Consider the following 25,387-nt stretch of genomic DNA (forward strand, 5'->3'; position numbering starts at 1 on the left):
CATCCTGTATTATACCCCAGAGCTGCACTCACTATTCTGCTGGTGCAGACACTGTGTACATACATTACATTACTGATCCTGAGTTACATCCTGTATTATACTCCAGAGCTGCAGTCACTATTCTGCTGGTGCAGTCACTGTGTACATACATTACATTATTGATCCCGAGTTACATCCTGTATTATACTCCAGAGCTGCACTCACTATTCTGCTGGTGCAGTCACTGTGTACATACATTACATTACTGATCCCGAGTTACATCCTGTATTATACTCCAGAGCTGCACTCACTATTCTGCTGGTGCAGTCACTGTGTACATACATTACATTACTGATCCCGAGTTACATCCTGTATTATACTCCAGAGCTGCACTCACTATTCTGCTGGTGCAGTCACTGAACATACGTTACTTATCTTGAGTTATATCACAAGTGAACCTTTGGTCTCAGCATAAAACTTCTTTTAACAGCAATAGAATAGAGTGAGAGAAATTCTGAATTCTGCCAGCATACACTTATTGATACAGTCCAATATTCACCATACTTATACAATAGCATTGTGCACCCCCTAGTGGTGGAGAGAAGCAGTATTTGCAGGACTATGCCTTTAAGGAACACAGTCCTCGGCCACAGTGGAGTCATTACATACCTGGTGTTAATGATCGGCAGAGGCGCAGAGGACAGGAGCTGCTTAAACTGGTGCGTGCTCAGCACTTCTCCTTCAAAGTTCACCTCCCACATCCGGGATCCAGGCCGAGCGCAGTATATGAGGGGCTGCTGAGCCCCCGAGCTCCGGCCTCCAGGGACAAAACAGGCCCCGTACTCCCCATCTCTCTCCTTGTTGCCGATCTTCCAGAACTTCTCCCTGGGTGATGACAGACAAGTAGAATTATTTCTAGATGGCTCCTGAGAACTTTTCTCCAAATCAACAATCAAGGTCTTCACATATACACCGTGTTCCACTATCCAGCCCATCCACGAGGGGGCGCCCCAGAGTGTATACAGGTAGCGCAGCTCACCTATCGGTGTCACACAAATAGGAGCGGCTCAGGGAGGAGATGAGCAGACGACCATCCGTGTAATCCAGCTGCACCACCCGGGAGTCAATGCTAGTGATTATCTGGACCGGGAACATCACAAAAGCAGCAGCTGCCTGGGCAGGAAAGGGTTAAGCTAAAACTTAGAGAAAGAAAAAAAAAACAAAAAAAAAAACAGAGCTGCTCCATGCTCTTCCTTATTAATAAGTCATCTGTATATGCAATAACTTTCTGCCGAGACTGTGCTTAAAAAAAAAATATTTATATATAGAACTGCAGTGTAAAGCATGGTGGGCAGAAATGGAAAAAGAGCAGCTGGAGTATCTAAGGAGCTAGAAAGTGGATTGATGACCATCACAGACTCCAACAGGCAACAAAGGGAAGTTGAAGACACTGATCTCAACTGTGACATGAGGTAGCAGAGCTGAAAAGGTATAAAAAAGGAAGCAAGAGGTTTGTCGCTTGCATATATATTGGTCCAAGAGAGCGCCACCATTGTCAAAAAATAAGAGCAAAAACTCCCATAGTCCTTCATCTGCCGGTAACAGCAGCGATCGGAGTGCAGCTCGTGTGGCTGCTATTAACCCCTTAAGTACAGTGGGCATTCCTGACTGCTGCATTTAAGGTGGTCGGTTCGGGAGGAGTGTGGTGGTCGTAGAATGCTCCATTGGTTACCCCAGACAATTTCAGAGTGCCGGTGGGCTGCCATGGTGGCAGGAGACCTGCTAAAGGCGTCAGCAATTCGGTATACCCACAAAGAAAAAAAAAAAAAGCAACATATCGCATACACCGAATTAATGGAGCATTGTCAGGCGGCGTGCTCTCACCTTTCCTTGCTTAGAAGAGTTTAATTTGATGGCAGACACTTTGCCCATGTGGTCGCCGACAAACACGCGCAGTGCTGCGGAGTCCCAGCAGAGGGCAGTCACCTTGCGACCCTTGTGCTCGGACGACACGTAGATCCTTTCTGGTTTCCCGCGACGTTCCTGGTTTAATTCCCAGACGACCACGACTCCCTGACTGCGGGAACAGTGAGACGCGGACCTCAAAACCCAACGTCGGCTTTATCTTACGCAGCACTGCTCTCTGCTGTCAGACGGCGGCGAGATTCCTTGGAGCCATTTATATCAAATGTCCAGCGACAGCGACGCCATAGAAGACCCAGAACACAGGGCACCATAAGCATCAGCTCTGCGTCACGGGAAGCCCCAGATGGCGACAACGCAAGGAAAAAGGGCTACAACTTTATTAGGCTTTATGTCTAAGATCTCAGCTCGCTGTCAATCAATGTGGCTTGTAGCAAACTCTCAATTGTCAGAAGTGTGAATGTATATATATATATATGCTCAATGTGTGTGTGTGTATGTGTGTATGTCCGGGATTGGCATCCGCACCGTCGCAGCTACAGCCACAAAATTTGGCACAGTCACACGTCTGGACCTTGAGAGTGTCCTAGGCTATGTTGTGAGGCGAAGTTTTAACCCCGCGCGTTCCAATTCACCAAACAATTTTGCCCCTATCTACATAATGGGGAAAAAGTGTGTGTGTATCAAGCCCGCCCCTCATTATGTCATAATGGTTGCCATGGTAACGCTGATGTCATCATAGGTTGCAAGCCCCGCCCCTCATTATGATGTCATAATGGTTGCCATGGCGACGCTAATGTCATAATAGGTTGCAATGGCGAAGATCCTGTCACAATGGTTGTCATGGTGACGATGATGTCTTAATAGGTTGCAATGGTGACGGATATGTCATAACGGTTGCCATGGTGATGATGATGTCATAATGGGTATATGGACTATGGGATGGTGGATATGTATGATGGGTATATGGGCATGGGACTATGGGATAGAGGATGTGTGATAGGTATATGGGCACTCGACTATGGGATGGAGGATATGTATGATGGGTATATGGGCACGGGACTATGGGATAGAGGATGTGTGATGGGTATATGGGCACGGGACTATGGGATGGAGGATATGTATGATGGGTATATGGGCACGGGACTATGGGATGGAGGATTTGTATGATGGGTATATGGGCACGGGACTATGGGATAGAGGATGTGTGATGGGTATATGGGCACTCGACTATGGGATGGAGGATGTGTGATGGTATATGGGCACGGGACTATGGGATGGAGGATATGTATGATGGGTATATGGGCACGGGACTATGGGATGGAGGATTTGTATGATGGGTATATGGGCATGGGACTATGGGATGGAGGATTTGTATGATGGGTATATGGGCACGGGACTATGGGATAGAGGATGTGTGATGGGTATATGGGCACTCGACTATGGGATGGAGGATGTGTGATGGTATATGGGCACGGGACTATGGGATGGAGGATATGTATGATGGGTATATGGGCATGGGACTATGGGATGGAGGATTTGTATGATGGGTATATGGGCACGGGACTATGGGATAGAGGATGCGTGATGGGTATATGGGCACTCGACTATGGGATGGAGGATGTGTGATGGTATATGGGCACGGGACTATGGGATGGAGGATATGTATTATGGGTATATGGGCATGGGACTATGGGATGAAGGATATGTATGATGGGTATATGGGCACGGGACTATGGGATGGTGGATATGTATGATGGGTATATGGGCACGGGACTATGGGATGGTGGATATGTATGATGGGTATATGGGCACGGGACTATGGGATGGAGGATATGTATGATGGGTATATGGGCACGGGACTATGGGATGGTGGATATGTATGATGGGTATATGGGCACGGGACTATGGGATAGAGGATGTGTGATGGGTATATGGGCACTCGACTATGGGATGGAGGATATGTATGATGGGTATATGGGCACGGGACTATGGGATGGAGGATATGTATGATGGGTATATAGGCACGGGACTATGGGATGGTGGATATGTATGATGGGTATATGGGCACGGGACTATGGGATGGAGGATTTGTATGATGGGTATATGGGCACGGGACTATGGGATGGAGGATGTGTATGATGGGTATATAGGCACGGGACTATGGGATGGTGGATATGTATGATGGGTATATGGGCATGGGACTATGGGATGGAGAATATGTATGATGGGTATATGGGCACGGGACTATGGGATGGAGGATATATATGATGGGTATATGGGCACGGGACTATGGGATGGAGAATATGTATGATGGGTATATGGGCACGGGACTATGGGATGGAGGATATGTATGATGGGTATATGGGCACGGGACTATGGGATGAAGGATGTGTGATGGGTATATGGGCACGGGACTATGGGATGGAGGATTTGTATGATGGGTATATGGGCACGGGCCTATGGGATGGAGGATAATTATAATTTGTTATAACTAACCACAGTTAGTTACTATGTCCGGGCAGCGCCGGGCTCTTCAGCTAGTATATATATATTTCTTACAGGAAGAATTTATAACAAAGTCAATACCTGGTTGCAACAGCCACATAGTCGTCATCATGGGGGCAGCAGGCGGCCCTGGAGATGGAGCCCTCCTAAAACCACAACGATGGTACAAGAAGTTAATGATGGGCGCTTTGGTATGAAAAGAGGCGACCCCGAAATAAAGACCCCTTGTACCTTGTGGGTAAGGAAAAGTCTCTGTTTCCAGCCGTCCTTCTGGATGAGGTTCAGGCCTCCCCCCGAACTGCCAAGAACCAGCCATCTCTTGGACACGTCCAAACACGTGCACTACAAGGATCAGCAACACCCGTAAAGCACGGATACATCAGCATAAAGATGGTGGCAGATCCAACAAGCTTTAAAAACATCATTGATTGGGTTTTCCTGTGTTAGGTGAATGAAGCCCACGTGTTCCATAGTGAAATATACGGCACCTTTTGGCCTTTAGTCCTCGCTATTTCCAAGACCCCGGCTTGTTGTCAGTGGCCAAAGTCTTTCTTATTCACACCCAGAGAGTGAACCCTGACACACTGTAACAAGCACTGCCTCATTTCTACCAGGTCACCACAGCTGGGGGTTTGTTACAATTGTATCCAGCATGCACAATGCTCTATGAGAAAAATACACCAGAGCTAAAGACCCGCTGCTTTGCTACAATGTATCAGCGCAAAGTTGCAGCCAAGAATGTTTTTATCCACTGACAATAAGCAGATATCATATAAAGAAAGCGATATACGGCCCATCTGGCCTCGTCTGTCATGGATGCAATTCTCTGGATACACATGCCTTGTATATAATAAAAAATAAGTAAAGAAATAAAATGTTTTGATACCTTTAATCTGCTGGAATCTAAGCGCAGGATGGACAGCAAAGGATCGAGGGACTCAAATTCAGCCAGAACATGGCTGGGGGCTTCTGGCACAGGGGCACTCATGGAGAAAAGACCGTCCTTTACTGCACATCACATGCCTTGAAACAAGTGAAAAAATATCAATTGCAGTCCCATTTATGACCACCAGATGGGGTAAAATCCACAAATCATAGACCACACAGCACATTCTACGCGCAGAGCTCCCTGGTCACTATACAGGAGCAGAGGATTACCCACTCCACATTATGAAACACTCCACGACTTCTCTGAGTGCGGGGGAAGGGAGGAGGAAGAGGCGACATTAACATCAGGGAGATTCCAAGGGTGAATATTAACCTCCAGGTGATTTACAGTTTTTTACAATAAATATTTGTTTCTTATACGCATCTGATTTCACCGAAAGAACAATCCTTTATACCCAAGACTGAATACAATTATATTACAGACATACTCGTATGTACAAGAATATAACTACTATAATACTGCCCCTATGTACAAGAATATAACTACTATAAAACTGCTCCTATGTACAAGAATATAACTACTATAAGGCTGGTTTCACATTAGCGCTTTTGTGCGCAGCGCATCGGGCGCACCAGTGCGCATGCGCACTGCGCACCTATATTTTACATGATGTGCGCATGGTCTTGCGCATATTTGCGCTTTCGTGCGCATGCGTTTTTTTGTCTTTTGCGCCAGGCGCGTCAGACGCAACATGTTGCATTTTTGGTTCCGCCCTGTCTCGTTAAAACAACGCATGCGCACGGAATGCGCACGGAATGCGCAAAAACACCACATTGGAGCCTATGGGAGCGCAATACTTGCGCATGGTCTTGCGTTTTTATGCGCATGCGTTTTTTACATAAACATGACTGAAATTTGGTCTAGACAGTAAAAAAACAAAATTGAACCAAGGTGATAAAATGGTGTGGGCACTGGGATTCCACAATACTTTAAGGATTGCTCACTAGTGGACACACAGCACAAGCTGCACCAATGTAAGTATGAAAAACCTAATGTCTGGCTGAAATTTCAATACATTTCTATGTACTTATGTCTCTTTTTTTTTTTATTGCAGCATGTCTTCATCTGGTGAAGAATATGTCCCCGGGACAGGGCAAGAGGCAGAAGAAGTGAGTACTATGCTTCCGTATGGATTTGAAAAAATAAACACATGTGATTAATTTTTTTGGTTTAATTTTCAGAGCTCATCCTCCATCACGCCACCACCACCGGAGGAACGGCAGGAGCAGCAAGGCCAAGTGCGGGCGGGTAGACGTGATGTAAGTACAGACGGACTGTTTGTTTTTTTTTTTTTACTTATTTTCTAGTCTGGTTTTTTTTTTTTTTTTTTTTTTTTTTTGTATTTTTTAATTTTATTTTTTTTAAATTTTCATGGTTGTTTTTTTCGATGTTTGTTGTTTTTTTTCCATTTATTTCCATTTAAAACAAATAATTTTTTCATGGATTGTTTATCAATATCTAGGGCTCAAAGTGTGTATGTGTGTGTGTGTGTTTGTGTGTGTGTGTGTGTATGTTTGTTTGTTTGGGTATATGGGCACGGGACTATGGGATGGAGGATATATATGATGGGTATATGGGCATGGGATAGAGGATATGTATGATGGTATATGGGCACGGGACTATGGGATGGCGAACATGTATCATGTGTATATGGGCACAGGCATATGAGATGGCGAATATGTATGATGGGTATATGGGCACAGGACTATGGGATGGAGGATATGTATGATGGAATATGGGCACGGGACTATGGGATGGAGGATATATATGATGGGTATATGGGCATGGGATGGAGGATATGTATGATGGTATATGGGCACGGGACTATGGGATGGCGAATATGTATGATGGGTATATGAGCATGGGACTATGGGATGGAGGATGTGTGATGGGTATATGGGCACTGGACTATGGGATGGAGGATATGTATGATGGAATATGGGCACGGGACTATGGGATGGAGGATAATTTTAAATTTATATAACTAACCACAGTTAGTTACTATGCCCGGGCAGCGCCGGGCTCTTCAGCTAGTTATCGATATTTTTTTTTTTTTAAATCTTTCAAAGATTAATGTTTGTCTTTCTTTTCTAGGCTCCACAGCGGGAGGAGGACCTCGCCCTGGACAACGACGAGCTCATCCGTCTAGTCCAGGAGCGAGTCCCGTTGTGGGACACCCGTCACCAACTGCACTCGGACAACGTGGTGATCCGGCGGCTCTGGAACGAGGTGGCCGCATCGCTGATGGATGGCTGGGACAATGCCTCTCCCCGGGTCCGCAAGGATTTTCGTAAGTATTTAAATGCAGTGTGATGCAGCAGTGATCTTGGCCGGGATCACCCAACTGTGTGTGATGCTATTAACTCCATGGAGTTTCTATCATCACACACAGTTGGATGATCACAGCCTCCAGTGCATAGTCTTACTTTTTTTCTTTTTTTTTTTTTTTCCATCACAGTGAACAAAGTCAGAACCCGTTGGCGCTCGATGAAGGACCGCTTCAACAGGGATATCCGTCAGGAGAATAAGGTTCGCAGTGGTGCTGCGGCAAGGACCGGCACGAAGTACCGATACCATCGTGCCTTGGCATTTTTAAGACCGGTCCTTGCCTCCCGAACGTAAGTATTTTCTAGTTGTATTGTGTTTTATTCTGTGCTTTTCTATTCCACAGGAGTTGGCGATTGTTAATTTATGGTAGTAATTTCTTTCTTTTCTTTTCACAGCACCTGGAGCAGCACCCTGCAACCTGGTCCCGAAGCGGTCCTTCATCAAGCTGCCCCGGACCCCTCCCAGCCATCCATCAGCGAGGAAGCACCTTGCAGGTCTGCACCACAGTCATCTGGAGACCAGGAAGCTGGTCGCTCAGGTGTTCCCCTGTCCCAGGTCTCTGCCACTGGTTTTGCGGGCACTTCCCGCCAGCAGCGGCAGAGGACCTTGGACAGGCCTCTCATGCCCGAGTTCGTTGAATTGAGCTCGGTCTTTCAGAGTAGCCTCAAGGCACTCTCCGATAGACTTGAGAGTGGTTTCCTCCTTTTGGACCAACGCTACAAGTCTATCGAGGGTCGCCTTGAGCGCCTGGAAGTCGACCTCGCCAGACCAGCGCATCATTTTTATACCCAAATAGCTCGGGACACGGCGGAACACCTTACCCCTGACCTCCAGTTGACTGTCATGCAGGCCTGCAACAATGCTTTTATGCAGGCTATGCAGCAGAGTAGGATTATGCAGCAGTCAGTGGTGGCATTTCCACCGGTGCCACCACTGACTCGTTTTACAGCATTACCTACTTCTGCTGCATATCACTGCACAGCCACCACACTTCCAAGCCTCGCCGGACACCAATATACCGCCCCAAGTCCGAGTGCAGCTGGACACTTACCCGCCAACACCATGCCAAGCGCTGCTCCTGCCTGGCCCACCACTGCTGCCGCCACCACCACTGGATGGCCCGTCGTCACCACCCCTGCCTTGAGCGCCGCAACCACCACCACCAGCGGGAGGACCACCCCGGTATGGACCGCCACAGCCACCACGCCTGCATGGACCGCCACCACCACCACCACCACCTCGGAGCAGCATCAGCTGGGGGACCCGCATTCAATATTTACGGCCCCTGCCAGGACATCCACCACCTCCAGCATGCCACAGCTGGAACAAGATCCTGGCAGGCGGTCAACAAGTGCCAGGCGGTCCCCCAGCTCCAGCCAGTCCCCAGCCTCCAGGCGTTCCAGAGGCTCAAGGCAGTCCAGAGGCTCAAGGCGGTCCAGAGGCTCAAGGCGGTCCAGAGGCTCAAGGCGGTCCCCGGGGTCTAGCCAGTCCTCAGGCTCAAGCGAGGACAGCAGGAAGACGACGGGCCACCGTCCTAAAAAAACAAAGAGGAGGACTCTTACCCTCCCTCCTCCCTCACCTCCCACTTCACAACTTTCCTTGCCTCAGCTCCCTTCCCCCACTTCTTTGGTTCCTCCTTCCCCTAGAACCCCTTACTCCACCCAAAGCCGTTCCTCATCCCTCCACACCCCCCAGTTTCCAGCAACTAAAAAATAATTTAAATAAATGTTATATTTTTTTTTCAAAATAATGTTTGGTTATTGTGTCTTTCGCCGCCTGCACACACTGCGCCCTACACTATGGTTTGTTTTTCTTTACTTTATACCGGATGGTCAGCCATCCAACTCTGAAAGGGATACTATATTTCTTTTTTTTTTTTATATATATATATATATATATATATATATATATATATATATATATATATATAAATAAAACAAAAATGAAATATAGTATCCCTTTCAGAGTTGGATGGCTGACCATCCGGTAGAAAGTAAAGAAAGGGAAACCACCAAAAAAAACAAAAAATTTATATATATATATATATAAAAATAAATATATAAATAAATATATATATATAAATATATATATTTATATATAAATATATATATATATATATATATATTTATATATATATTATAATATATATATATATATATATATATATATATATATAATATATATATATATATATATATATATATATATTATAATATATATATATATATATATTATAAAATATATATATATATATTTTATAATATAAAATAATTATATATATATATTTTATAATATAAAATAATTATATATATTATAATATAAAATAATTATATATATATATATTATAATATATATATATATATATATATTATAATATATATATATATATATTATAATATATATATATATATATATATATATATATATATTATAATATATATATATATATATATATATATAATAATATATATATATATATATATATATATATATATATATATATATAATAATATATATATATATATATATATATAATAATATATATATATATATATATATAATAATATATAATAATATATATATATATAATAATATATATATATATATAATAATATATATATATATAATAATATATATATATATATATAATAATATATATATATATATATATATATATATATATATATATATATATATAATAATATATATATATATAATAATATATATATATATATATATAATAATATATATATATATATATATAATAATATATATATATATATATAATAATATATATATATATATATATATATATATATATATAATAATATATATAATAATATATATAATAATATATATATATATATATATATATATATATATATATATTATAATATATATATATATATATATATTATAATATATATATATATATATATATTTTTTTTTATGGTGGTTTCCCTTTCTTCAATTTAACCTGGGCAGATGAGTAGTGGAGTTTATTAAGACACAGTACACTGGGTACAGGTATAAAAAACCATGTATTTTATTTTTAACAAACAACAAAACTATTAAACCATTTGATCCTGCCATGCTACACGACCAACATCGGATAAAAAGTAGTCCGCAAATTGGTCCCTCATTTGGGCAACTTCGACTGAGGACCGAAGAGGGTGCTGAGTAAAATCTGGCAAAGGGTTGGCAGCAGGCTCATCCATGTCAAAGTTCGGCCGCTCCTTTGCCATAACAAAATTGTGGAGAACCACGCATGCCTTCACGACCTCATCAACTGTTTCCATTTTGAGATTGATGGCGGTGCTGAGAATTCGCCATCTGGCCACTAGAATGCCAAAGGCGCACTCTACAGTCCTGCGAGCCCTCGTAAGCCTGTAGTTGAAAATTTTCTTGCGGTGGTCCAAGTCACGGCTGGAGTACGGCTTCAGCAGGTTTGGGCACATCTGAAATGCCTCATCCCCAACCACTACAAATGGCAGTGGTGGAGTTTGGGTTTGGGGAAGAGGCCGTGCCAGTGGAAAATTGAAATGGTTGCCGTACAACCTCCAGCCCATATCAGAGTTCTTAAAAGTCTGTGAATCGTTGCCCCGTCCGAATGCCCCTATGTCCACCGCCACAAACCGGCAGTCTGCATCCGCAATGGCCATTAGGACTGTGGAAAAGTACTTCTTGTAGTTGTAGTACTCGGAGCCACTTCTTGCGGGTTTTGTGATGCGGATGTGCTTCCCGTCCACCGCTCCTAGGCAGTTCGGGAAATTGCAGACTGCCCAGAATTTCTCCGATATTTGAAGCCACTTTTCGGCAGTGGGCAATGGCAGAAACTCCGGACACAGAACATCCCACAGAGCCCTGCAGGTGTCGGCAACAATCCCAGATAAAGTTGAGATTCCCAGCCGGTACTGGAAATGCAGGGATGAAAGACTCTCTCCAGTTGCCAGGAACCTGCCAAACATAAAAAGAAAAAATAATTATATTTCTGTCTTGGGTATTACTAAAAACACTGAAAATAAAAAAGTACATGGCCTAACTATTTTGCATGTTTTTTTAATACAACATAGCAAAAAAACATTTTATAAAGGCTTGGGATTAGTACATGCCAGAAGAAAAACCATTATGCAAAAAAGCAATTTCACAAAAATAATGTTAAAAATCAATAGCCAAAAAAAACCTAATTTTTTGGACCAAAAAAAAAAAAAAATAAAAAGCCAAAAAAATTATGCAAACATAACAACATACATACCGTAAGGTGACAAGGAGCCTTTCTTCGGGAGGAATGGCACGCCGGAGCTGAGTGTCCCTTCTCCGGATGTTTCCTTCAACCATACCCAGCAAGTCAAGGAAGCTTTCCTGGGACATCCGTGTATAGTCAGCAAATTTCTCCGGGTTTTCCTGTAGCTCGCTGTACAGCGTGTGATATGCTCCACGGCTTGGCCGGAGTTCGATGATTGGATGTCTCCAAAACCTACGCCGCTGCCGTCTCTGCTGTCTCTCCCTCTCCCTTTCTTGCTGGCAACAAAAGACATACGCCTGAGACAGCGCAATGTCAAGATCCAGCTTGAAGCGGAAATTATCCAGACGCAAGTCCATCTTGACACCGGAAACAGCAGCAAAATCTGATGAATTCAGCAGTACAGGGTCTATAAAACATTCCAATGAAACACGCCCACTGGTGACCCATTGGTGGTCAAAGATTTTGCTATTGTGAAATGTCACACCTAAAAACGCATGCGCATAAAAAACGCAACCGCATGCAAAAACGCATGTAAAACGCAAGTAACACTGCGTTATTTTGACGCATCAGCGTGCGCATGAAGAAAAAAAAACGCACATTTGTTTTGCGTTTTTCTTTGCGTTTTTTATGCGCACGATGCGCTGCGCAAAAAAACGCTAATGTGAAACTAGCCTAATACTGCTCCCTATGTACAAGAATATAACTACTATAATACTGCCCCTATGTACAAGAATATAACTACTATAATACTGCCTCCTATGTACAAGAATATAACTACTATAATACTGCCTCCTATGTATAAGAATATAACTACTATAATACTGCCCCTATGTACAAGAATATAACTACTATAATACTGCTCCTATGTACAAGAATATAACTACTATAATACTGCCTCCTATGTACAAGAATATAACTACTATAATACTGCCTCCTATGTACAAGAATATAACTACTATAATACTGCTCCTATGTACAAGAATATAACTACTATAATACTGCCTCCTATGTACAAGAATATAACTACTATAATACTGCCTCCTATGTATAAGAATATAACTACTATAATACTGCCTCCTATGTATAAGAATATAACTACTATAATACTGCCCCTATGTACAAGAATATAACTACTATAATACTGCTCCTATGTACAAGAATATAACTACTATAATACTGCCTCCTATGTACAAGAATATAACTACTATAATACTGCCCCTATGTACAAGAATATAACTACTATAATACTGCCTCCTATGTATAAGAATATAACTACTATAATACTGCCCCTATGTACAAGAATATAACTACTATAATACTGCCTCCTATGTACAAGAATATAACTACTATAATACTGCCCCTATGTACAAGAATATAACTACTATAATACTGCCTCCTATGTACATGAATATAACTACTATAATACTGTCCCCATATACAAGAATATAACTACTATAATACTGCTCCTATGTACAAGAATATAACTATTATAATACTGTCCCCTATGTACAAGACTATAACTACTATAATACTGCCCCTATGTACAAGAATATAACTACTATAATACTAACCATATGTGCAAGAATATAACTACTATAATACTGCCCCTATGTACAAGAATATAGCTACTATAATACTAACCCTATGTGCAAGAGTATAACTACTATAATACTGCCCCCTATGTACAAGAATATAACTACTATAATACTGCCTCCTAGCTGTGAGGTTGTGTGTCTGTGGTTCTCCTCATGTCTGGAGCAAGCCCAGGGAGGGGCCACCCTGGGCGGGGAAGCTCCCCAAGCAAGGCCCAGGCTTCCAGGCCTACACTGGGAGGAAACTCCCAACCTTCTCATGTGGATGGAAATCCCAGAGTTGCCTCTGCTGGAAATAAACCTCAGAATGGAAGTCCCAGCAGCATGGAGAAAGATCCTGTGTTGAAGTTCAGTACAGGAAAGAAACAAGAGAAAGTTTTGTCTGTGTGCAAGGATGTTGCAGTTAAACAGTCGGCCAGTCAAGGCAAACAGTGTCCAGAGCCTGGAAGGAAATCCCAGAAGGCATCTTCTGCTGAGAACCTCAGTGCTGGAGGGCAGGTGGCTGCACAGAAGGTGAGGCAGAGTCCATCACCAGCTTCAGGTGTGCAGCTCACTCCAGGCAGACAGAGACGGACATCTCTGGAGAAGCAAACACTCCAGGAGAACCTTCAGCTGAGACATGTGGTGACCAGCATGGCGAGCTCTGGACGCACGAGGTTGCAGGCTGGTGGCAGTGGTAAAAGTGTTACGGATGCTGGAGCCACAAAACCAGCGACATTAAAAACCAACGTGTCAACCCCTAAAGCAAGACCCCAGAAGGAGCCGCCGCATGCCCCGGAGCTACAGCTGGCAGAGGAGATACCAGGACTGGTCAGGAGGATGGGTGAGTTGCAGCAGCAGAGGAATCTTCTGCAAATGGAAATTGACTGCATTTACAAGTTGAAGGCTGCGAATCCTGGGGATCACTCTGTATATGACCAGAGACTTAATGCACTGGGGGTAGAGCTGGCGACTGTGGTGCGGGACATAGACTGTGTGCTGGCGAGGATGGGGCCCCTGGCAGAGACATATAGGAACCAGGAGCGGTTTAGGTCCTGCACGCAGGACTCTGCTGGTTCCCGCACAGACATTGTCCCAGGTGGGACCCGGCAGCAGGTACGGCCGGTGCTGCAGCCCGCTAGCTTCTGTTTTAAGGAGGGTCAGATACTGCACCAGCAGCCGCAACTACCTGCGGCAGACCCCAAGCAGGAGCAAGAGGCTCAGATCCCAGCGGTACCACAAGTCCCAGCATGCCCAGCACAACAGCAAGACAGTGGACATGAGACTGCATCTACTGTTGGAGCCCAGGAGAGCACTAATTCTGGGGATATTGATACTGTTCATGTGGGGTTGGGGGCTGAAGGGGGTACAGAGACTGTGGTGGACATTTGCGCATCCTGATGACACTATTGAGATTGATGATGATGATAATAATAATAATAATGTGCAAAATGTCTGCGATTTCCCCCTTTGGTTTCCAGCACACAAGGTGCAACAGGCCCCTCCGCTGCAGACCCTCACCCTGTCAGTCAGCCCAGTGTGGCCCCACAGGTCCCTCCCAATAATGTTTGGAGCCGTGGCGCTCCATCCTTTACCTCCAGCGCCAATTACACTGGGCAGGCTTTCAAAAGGAGGAATGTGGTGCGGTTCAGGCACAGAGGTGCCAAGGAGGATCTGCCGGACAGGAGGCTGGTGGTCAGGGAGCTTCTGTGCCGCCAGATGGGGTTTGCGCCGGTTAATATCTTGGCGGTCATCAATCTGCCAGACAGACAGGGCTATGATATCAGCTTTAAGCTTATGTCTGATCTGGACAGATTCTGGGCCAATTTCCAGAAGTTCAGGGACGCTGATGGCTGGAATAAGTTCAGCTTCATTCCAATATCTAAGCCGGATACCGCCACGGTTAATATCATCTTTTGGTATGAGGCTGTTCCCCCGCAGGACATTGTGGTGTGGCTCCGGAGGCATTGTGACCTGGTCTCCGACCTCACCAAAAACAGGGATGAGGACGGTATATGGACCGGTGGATGGAAGGTGCTGGTGAAACTGCGCCAGCACAACAATATCACGGCTCACTTGCCCAACTCCTTCTTTATCGGGAGGGAGAAGGGGGTTTGCTTCTACCCTGGGCAGCCACGAAAGTGTTTTAAGTGTGGTAAAGTGGGTCACCTGGCAAACACCTGTACCGTGGTAAAGTGCAGCCTGTGCGGGGAAGTCGGCCACTTAGCGGCAGATTGCCAGAACATCAAGTGCAATCTCTGTGGGGAGATCGGCCACCCTCACGGGGACTGTCCTGATGCCTGGCACAATATATGCAAGCTCCTTCCTGATGAGGAGTTAGTGACAGGGACAGAGGCTCAGGAGGAGGAGGCTTTAATGTCAGGGACAGTACTGACCAGGTCAGAGGTCCACCAGGGGTCCGCTCAGGTAACATCAGAGCAGCTTTATACAGAGGGGAGCATGGAAGTCGTCCCTCAGGTCCAGCAGCCACATGTAGCCACCACTTCAGTATCACCATCTCTAGCTGAAGAAAGTGGCTGTAATCAGGTAAAAAGGAAAAAAAAGGACAAGGCCTCCCGTAAACCTGAGGAGGAGTATGTCACTAGCCAGGGTGGCAGGAAAAAAGTCCAGAGTTCGGCGGGTGTGATGGTCGTGTCCAATAAGTTTGATGTTTTGTCTGAGTCTGATGGGGACTTGGAGGAAGAGATAAAAAGAATAGAGACTGAGTATGACAGGGACGTAGCGGACGATCCCCCTACAAAACGGAAGCCCGTACTTGCTGACACAGAGATACAGTCTGACATGGAGACCGGTGGTAGTCAGAACATCTGTGACCCAGACTTATGATGGCGGCTTTTACATCTCTGCTCCTCTGTTGTGGCATTGTGATGGCGGATTTCTCATTAAAAATAACATCCAGTAATGTGAACAGCATTAAGGTGAGGAGGACGAGGCACGCTGTCTATGACCATCTCCGATACCTGGACGCAGATGTCTTCTTTCTGCAGGAGACGCGGCTGACGACTCAGGGGCTCATGAGGGAGGCTGAGAGGGAATGGCGGTCTGGTCCCTCTTTTTGGTCACTGGCTGTGGAGTCGTACGCCGGGGTCGCCATTCTGTTTAACACCAGGGATGTGACAGTACATAGGATGACGGAGGTGGTTATGGGAAGGTGTCTGGTCCTGGAAGTCACTGTCCATGGGAGGCGACTTAGGCTTATTAACATCTATGGGCCACAGACGGTGACTGACAGGATACAGTTATTTAATGATGTCAAGCCTTATCTGTTCACCTCTCTTCCAGTGATAATGGCGGGGGACTTTAATGCCATACTGACATCAAGTGACAGCTCCTCAGGTAGAACCGTGACGAGGGATGGTAGGATCTTGAATAACATAGTCCTGCAGGCCGGATTAGGGGACGTCTTTAAACGGGGAGGTCGAAAGCCAAAATTAACCTATTCCTGCTCCAATAGAGGCAGTAGAATAGATCTGGCTTTTGTAAGTCCCATGGAAGTCATTGGTGCCATGAGTGAGAGAGTCGTCCCATACTCAGACCATCTTGCCCTATATTTCTGCCTGGGGGCCACTAAGCGAGCTGATGTTGGTAGGGGGTTATAGAGACTCAATTCCAGCCTCCTCCATGATGTCTCTGTCCAGAGTTGTGTCCACTCCCTTTTGCAGGGTCATCTACAGAGAGTGGACTTCTATGACAACATGGCCGACTGGTGGGAGGACGTCAAGGATGATATCAGATACCTCTTGAAGAGACTGTCAGTTAAGAAGGGCAGGAGTAAGTATAGCCAGTACCTAAGGCTGCGCAAAGAATTGGAGTCACTCTATTCGGAGGGTGGGGGTAACAAAGAGAAGATCGACCGGTTGAAATCTGAGATAAGGCAGTATCAGTACAGCAGGTATACCTCCTTGGTTCTTGAACGGGATTATGGGGTCTTAGAGACACCTGATCCCTTTGAGAATTGCCAGGAGCGGATGGCCAATAAATTGGTCACAGGTCTCATTGACTCCCAGGGTGTATTGCAGGAATCTCGGGAGGGTATCCTGGGGGTTGTGAAATCTTATTATACTGACTTGTTTCAGAGGAAGGCTTTGGATAAACATAAAATGACTCAATTCTTGGAGGCAACTCCAATGCCTGATACTAATGATCTGGACTTTTCTCCTTTGACAGCAGAATTAACGGTGGAGGAGGTTAAGGAGGCCATTGATAAGTTACATCTGAAGAAGGCACCAGGTCCGGATGGTATAACAGCAGAATTTTATAAGAAATTCAGAGACCTTTTGGCTCCAATTCTTGTGGATGTTTACAAAAATTGTCTAGAAAATCACCTGATGCCTCCATCCATGAGAGTGTCCTCATTAATTCTGCTGTCTAAAGGTAAGGAGCGGAGCGACATCAAGAACTGGAGGCCAATTGCCCTCTTGAATGTTGACAGGAAGATTCTGGTGAAGATCCTGTTTTCTAGGTTAGTCTGTTTGTCCCCGGCACTGTTGGTAGGCTCTCAGTTTGGTACGGTAAAAGGGCGGAACATCTCTGGAGCGGTCATCTCTATACGGGAGATGTTTGAGAGATGTAAAGCTCTGTGGTGTGGGAGATATGTTGTTAGTCTGGACCAGGCTAAAGCCTTTGACAGAGTTGATCATGATTATCTGTGGGCCACTTTGTCAAAGTACGGTATTCCGGGACAATTTGTGGATTGGCTGAAGACTTTGTACAGAGAGGCGGTGAGCTTTCCTCTGATTAATGGTTGGCAGGGTGGCACTTTTGGAGTTGAGGCGGGGGTGAGACAGGGCTGCCTGCTGAGTCCACTCCTGTATGTTTTTGCCATAGACCCGTTTCTGAGGTCACTGCAGGAGTGTAACTTTTGGGGGTGCCGGTCCCCCACTGCTTGCCTCTGAAGGTGGTTGCCTACGCGGATGATGTGACGCTGGTGATATCTAATCCTCATGAGGTGCAGATGTTGTCTGCGGCCATCAGAAGTTACTCAGGGGCCTCCGGGTCTCTGGTCAACCTTGAGAAGAGTCAAGCTCTGTGGACATTGCAATCTGACCCAGACTTTGATCTGCCGCAGTTTGTTAAGGCCTCCACCCATATTAAGATCTTAGGGGTGAAATTTGGGAGGGAAGATAATGCCAGCCTAAATTGGGAGGAAAAATTGGAGACCGGAAATGCAAAGGTTCAGCGATGGAAGAACTGGAGGCTGACTTACAGAGAAAGGGTTGCTATGTTGAAGACGTACCTGGTCCCCGTCTTCTTGTATGTCTCTGTCGTTTTTCCTTTGCCAGAATCCTTCTCGGCAAGGCTCCTCAGCCTGTTCTTCCAGCTCTTGTGGGGGAACAGGATGAACCTGATAAAGAGGGGAATAACGTACCTACGGCGGAGTGAGGGCGGGCTGGATATGTTAAATCCAAGGGTTTTCTTTGACTCCTTGTTTCTGAAAGTAAATTTTGGGAGCATGGATTCAAACAGTAGCTCCCTGTGGGCGAATAGTATCAGGTATTGGATATTGCCTTTTGCGGAATCTTGGGTGTGAGGCGGCAGTCTCAAGAGGAGGAGATGGACAGGTGACCACCTCCCCCAGTATCTGGAATATGGTCTGAAGTGTGTCAGGAAGTGGGGACTGGAGAAATCTTACATTGAGAGTAATACGAGGAAAGATCTGTGTGCTCATATATGTAGGACTTTCTTCTACTCTCCACTGGCCCTAAGAGATTGTGCCACCAGGACCCTTCAGGACAGTCTCCGGTTCCTCAACGGGAGGCGACTTCCAGCAAAGTTTTTTGACATTGCTTGGCTGTCGCTACATGGGAAGCTCTTTGTGAGGGGGAACTTAAAATATTTAAGTGTTTCGGATCGGAATTGTCCCCTTGGTTGTCAACAGGAGGAAACCATGGAGCATTTTATTTGTGATTGCTGGGGAGGTAGGGAAATATGGACGGAAGTATCGACCAAGCTGAAAATCCCCAGACTGCTGTCCCTGAAATACCCTGACATTATCTATGGTGTCCCATCCACTGACGGTAACATCGACAGGGGGACAATGTACCTGATCATTACCACCATTAAGTATTACCACTGGCACATGAGAACCCGAGTGTCCCTCCACAGAGAGCCCTTCCATCCCGTCACCGCAGCCACAAAGATACTGTCCGAGCTCAGATGGATAAGAGCGATAGAGATAAAGAAAAGTCAGAGTAATGAGAAACTGTGGAGGAATGTGTCTGTGGGATAATAACATGATCGTGTTACTAAAAGTGTTTATTTCATATTCTTCCTTCCACAGGAGTGAACTCTAAGTTACCTTTATTCCTAATGTATTAATTTAGTTCTATAATTATTGTCTGATGCATTCATGAGAATTTGTTTTGTATTAAGGAAGAATTCTGCTTATTTTAAATGTATTTGTGGGTTTTATACAATAAAAATTGCCCCTATGTACAAGACTATAGCTACTATAATACTGCCCCTATGTACAAGACTATAACTACTATAATACTGCCCCTATGTACAAGACTATAACTACTATAATACTGCTCCTATGTACAAGAATATAACTATTATAATACTGCCCCTATGTACAAGAATATAACTACTATAATACTGCTCCTATGTACAAGAATATAACTACTATAATACTGCCCCTATGTACAAGACTATAACTACTATAATACTGCTCCTATGTACAAGAATATAACTACTATAATACTGCTCCTATGTACAAGAATATAACTACTATAATACTGCCCCTATGTACAAGACTATAACTACTATAATACTGCCCCTATGTACAAGACTATAACTACTATAATACTGCCCCTATGTACAAGACTATAACTACTATAATACTGCCCCTATGTACAAGACTATAACTACTATAATACTGCCCCTATGTACAAGACTATAACTACTATAATACTGCCCCTATGTACAAGAATATAACTACTATAATACTGCCCCTATGTACAAGACTATAACTACTATAATACTGCTCCTATGTACAAGACTATAACTACTATAATACTGCCCCTATGTACAAGACTATAACTACTATAATACTGCCCCTATGTACAAGACTATAACTACTATAATACTGCCCCTATGTACAAGAGTATAACTACTATAATACTGCCCCTATGTACAAGAGTATAACTACTATAATACTGCCCCTATGTACAAGAGTATAACTACTATAATACTGCCCCTATGTACAAGAGTATAACTACTATAATACTGCCCCTATGTACAAGAGTATAACTACTATAATACTGACCCTATGTACAAGAGTATAACTACTATAATACTGCCCCTATGTACAAGACTATAACTACTATAATACTGCTCCTATGTACAAGAATATAACTACTATAATACTGCTCCTATGTACAAGAATATAACTACTATAATACTGCTCCTATGTACAAGAATATAACTACTATAATACTGCTCCTATGTACAAGAATATAGCTACTATAATACTGCCCCTATGTACAAGAATATAGCTACTATAATACTGCCCCTATGTACAAGACTATAACTACTATAATACTGCCCCTATGTACAAGACTACAACTACTATAATACTGCTCCTATGTACAAGAATATAACTACTATAATACTGCCTCCTATGTACAAGAATATAACTACTATAATATTGCTCCCTATGTACAAGAATATAACTACTATAATATTGCTCCCTATGTACAAGAATATAACTACTATAATACTGCCTCCTATGTACAAGACTATAACTACTATAATACTGCTCCCTATGTACAAGAATATAACTACTATAATACTGCACCTATGTACAAGAATATAACTACTATAATACTGCCCCTATGTACAAGAATATAACTACTATAATACTGCCCCTATGTACAAGAATATAACTACTATAATACTGCTCCCTATGTACAAGAATATAACTACTATAATATTGCTCCCTATGTACAAGAATATAACTACTATAATACTGCTCCCTATGTACAAGAATATAACTACTATAATACTGCACCTATGTACAAGAATATAACTACTATAATACTGCCTCCTATGTACAACAATATAACTACTATAATACTGCCCCTATGTACAAGAATATAACTACTATAATACTGCTCCCTATGTACAAGAATATAACTACTATAATACTGCACCTATGTACAAGAATATAACTACTATAATACTGCCTCCTATGTACAACAATATAACTACTATAATACTGCTCCTATGTACAAGAATATAACTACTATAATACTGCTCCTATGTACAAGAATATAACTACTATAATACTGCTCCTATGTACAAGAATATAACTACTATAATACTGCCCCTATGTACAAGAAGAAAACTATTATAACACTGCCCTTGGGATTCTTCCGCTGCCTTGAGCAGTATCAGTATATTTGCTCTCTGGTTACAATACGCGGCTTTGTGCCTGTGCTTTTGCTCCTCTTCTCTCACCTCCGGTCACATCATAGGACTCTGGAAGGCGCATCAATGACATAAATCCTGGGCTGATCTTACAGTGAGAGCTATGTTCCCGGCCACTTCCTGCCCAGTATTGATCATATTTCAGGTCCTCGTCCTCCTCTGAAGGTCATTACAGAGGCGATGGGTTGTGGCGCCGCTGATCTCATCTGTTACCCCGATCCTATGATCCGCACACTGAAGACCACTACACAGTGGCGACCTCCGCTCCACAATCTGCTCCTTACAAAACGTTCAGACATTGATGTCACTTTCTGTTTCTTGCTGCAATTTTTTAAAGTCACATTGAAGCTGCTACATTTATACAAGTGTGTGAAATCATGGCACAACAGTAATGGGATGTGAAAGGTGCCAAATTTTCAGACATTCTGGATTTTTGGGTTATTTTGAGAAATGTAATTTTATAATGACGCCTAATGCCACATTATCAGAAGTAGGGAGTTATTTAATGTTTCTGTGTTTCCCACCCCTCCCCCAACCGATTATTCAATCAGGAGAAGAAACGGTTAATGCAAGTCACAAGTCTCCTTTATGGGCAGCTGTGGACCCTGAATGGGGGAAGAGGAGCAGAGATCAGTCCGGTGACACCGACTCCGTCACCCGTGATGACTTGCAGAAGTATCGCAGCATCTGTAGACAGATGATGGGTGTAGACCTCAGGGTGGGACGCGTTACAAGACTACAGTAGTATCTCCATTGTGTTGGGAGGAAATGCGAAGAGCAGAGACGTCAACCAACCGCCGGGCAGAGGAAAGCTGCTCAGCCATCAGGCGGACAATATGGGGCTGCAATGTTCACAGGTGATCAGAAATTGGCGCTGTGTTTTGCCATTTTCCAAAATGTGGCGGCCACCTGGCTGCTGCAGTGGAGGTGGCCCACACGAGTCCTGGGCGACTGTGACAAGTCATCCACGTAAGAGACAGTGACGTTACTGCATTTGTCAAAAAAAGCGTGCAGTCTAATGATTCGTGTTCAACGGGAACCTCACCTAAATGTACCGACCAAAAAACGCAACTACAGCAAAAGCAGCATGAGGAATTCTAGTCCTGGCCAAACCTTCCTCCTGGAAAATCTGGAGGGGCAGCCCCGCAAGGACATTCCTCCTAAACTATCTGGGTGGGGTTGGGAGGCAGCCCAGCTAGGAGCTTCCTCCAGACCCATCCATGGAGGAAAAGTCCCACCAGCACCTTCCTCGCCAGAAAGCAGCCCCGCCAGGAGCCATCCATGGGGGAAAAACCCACAAGGACTTTCCTCCCAACCCATATGGGGGTGGGGGCAGCATCTCCAGAACCTTCACTCCGACCCATCGGGGGGGGGGGGTAACCCCGCCGGGACCATCCTCCCGACCCATCCGGGGGGTGGTTGGGGACAACCCCGCAGGGACCTTCCTCCCGACCCACCCGGGGGGGGTAGTTGGGGGCAACCCCGCAGGGACCTTCCTCCCGACCCACCCGGGGGGGGTAGTTGGGGGCAACCCCGCAGGGACCTTCCTCCCGACCCACCCGGGGGGGGGTAGTTGGGGGCAACCCCGCAGGGACCTTCCTCCCGACCCACCCGGGGGGGGGTAGTTGGGGGCAACCCCGCAGGGACCTTCCTCCCGACCCACCCGGGGGGGGGTAGTTGGGGGCAACCCCGCAGGGACCTTCCTCCCGACCCACCCGGGGGGGGGGGTAGTTGGGGGCAACCCCGCAGGGACCTTCCTCCCGACCCACCTGAGAGGTGGTTGGGGGCAACCCCGCAGGGACCTTCCTCCCGACCCATCCGGGGGTGGTTGGGGGCAGTCTCACCAGGATCATCCTTTTGAACTTTCCAGGTACGAGAAACCTTTTTCCCCCCTCTTTATGAACAGCTGCAGACATATAACATCAACTGGGAAAAGCGTTGCATCCAATTGGGCAGATTAATCAAAACTGCCTTTTTTTTCCCTATGGCAACCAATCAGCGCACAGCTTTCATTTTTGAAGACCACTATATGAAATGAAAGCTGCGCTGGAATTGGTTGCTATGGACAACAAAAAAAGTTTTGTTTTTTTTTCTTTTAAGCCGTTTTATAAACGTCCGGTAATCGCCACAGCGCCTCGGCCTCACGGTGTCCCGTCCCACTCCGGAAAGACGGTCGGGTCAGGGGAAAATTAACCAACACAAAGTAAAAAAAAAAAAAAAAAATCTGAGAAAATCCTAAAACTGACTAAATATCTAAAACTAAGAGCAACAACGTATCAGAACGGGGGTAATTACCAGGACATACACACCGTCTCCTGTGGGCGCCTTCCTCGCCGCCTGCCCCGGTGTCCGCGGAGCTGACAGTCCAGAGCAGCTTCTTCCAGGAACCGATAGTCTTGTGAGAGCCACAGTCTGATTAGAGGGGAGGGGCTAGTTTGAAGAGGGAGGATGAGACAGGCCTGGCGATTGGCTACCTGTGGCAACTGCCTTTGTAAGGAGGCCTGTGATTGGCTGTGTGCTCGGAACAGGGTGGAGTCACTGTGCTGGGTCTCCCCGCTGTGTCACATGCCTCACATTTAGTGAGCGGCGTCTCCTGTGCGGCGGTGACTGCTCCGGAATGTGGCGTCCTCCTGTCCTGACTCCTGAACCACCAAGCAGCGGGGGAAATGCCCAAATGGCAACGGCTCGAGTCACAAGTGGAGAGGAATTGGTCTTTCTGACAGATAAAGACACTTAGTATTTGTGTATAAGGAGCTGTGCACACACGGCCTTTTTTAGGTGTATTTTGGAAGAAATTCTGCTTCAAAAAGCCACCTGAAAGAAAAACCATACAAACAAGCTAACATGTCAGGGGTAACCAGGCCTCTAATGGGAGGTTTTGGCCCCTGGGGAAAAAAAACAAGGAAAATGTGAAGTCTTGAGGGTTTTGTGCTAGCTATAGTGCTCCAAATGGGTTTCGTTTTTGCCATGGATTTTATTCTCAGGCTATGTGCCCACGTTGCGTGTTAAAACGCACACCAAAAACCGGACTCCTTCCCAGAAATCGCGCGTTTTTTTCCGTGCGATTTTTGCGTGCGATATACAAGCACTTTCCAAGCGATTTGAAGCATCGCTTGGAAAGTGATTGACAGGTTGGTCACACTCGTCAAACATAGTGTTTGACAAGTGTGACCAGGTTTTTACTATTGAGGCCGCCTATGCGGCCTCAATAGTAAAAGATAGAATGTTAAAATGCTAAAAAAAAATTTTTAAAAAAATCGGGGTATATTTACCTTCCGGCGTCCCGCGCTGCATTCCCGGGCCTCAGCGTTCACAGTAATGCCTTGCGAGACCTGTGATGACGTAGTCTCGCGTTACTATAGCGATCTCGCGAGACCACGTCATCACTGGACCGTGCCGCAAGGCATTACTGGGAACACTTAGGCCGGGAAT

The 25,387-nt window shown here is 44.7% G+C and overlaps 1 protein-coding gene across 4 annotated transcripts in view; it reads right to left on the reverse strand.

The window, feature by feature from the left end:
* Positions 1-24,422, reverse strand: part of HPS5 (HPS5 biogenesis of lysosomal organelles complex 2 subunit 2) — a 42,133-nt gene extending 17,711 nt beyond the window's left edge. For 2 of the 4 annotated variants that reach the window (XM_073564091.1, XM_073564088.1), the window contains exons 1-7: positions 24,265-24,422; positions 5,297-5,433; positions 4,642-4,752; positions 4,492-4,556; positions 1,864-2,056; positions 1,019-1,152; positions 649-864 (exon numbers count right to left, since the gene is read on the reverse strand). In XM_073564091.1, coding sequence (XP_073420192.1) covers positions 649-864; positions 1,019-1,152; positions 1,864-2,056; positions 4,492-4,556; positions 4,642-4,752; positions 5,297-5,398 — 821 coding nt within the window. In that variant the 5' untranslated portion in view covers positions 5,399-5,433; positions 24,265-24,422. Of the gene's footprint in view, positions 1-648; positions 865-1,018; positions 1,153-1,863; positions 2,057-4,491; positions 4,557-4,641; positions 4,753-5,296; positions 5,434-23,724; positions 23,746-24,250 lie in introns of those variants that run through there. The other 2 variants (XM_073564089.1, XM_073564090.1) reach the window with 2 other exon arrangements.
* Between the last annotated feature and the right edge of the window lie 965 nt (positions 24,423-25,387).

This window comes from Dendrobates tinctorius, unplaced genomic scaffold (assembly GCF_039654945.1).
Source record: "Dendrobates tinctorius isolate UK_male_01 unplaced genomic scaffold, ASM3965494v1 ptg000427l, whole genome shotgun sequence".
NCBI lineage: Eukaryota > Metazoa > Chordata > Amphibia > Anura > Dendrobatidae > Dendrobates > Dendrobates tinctorius.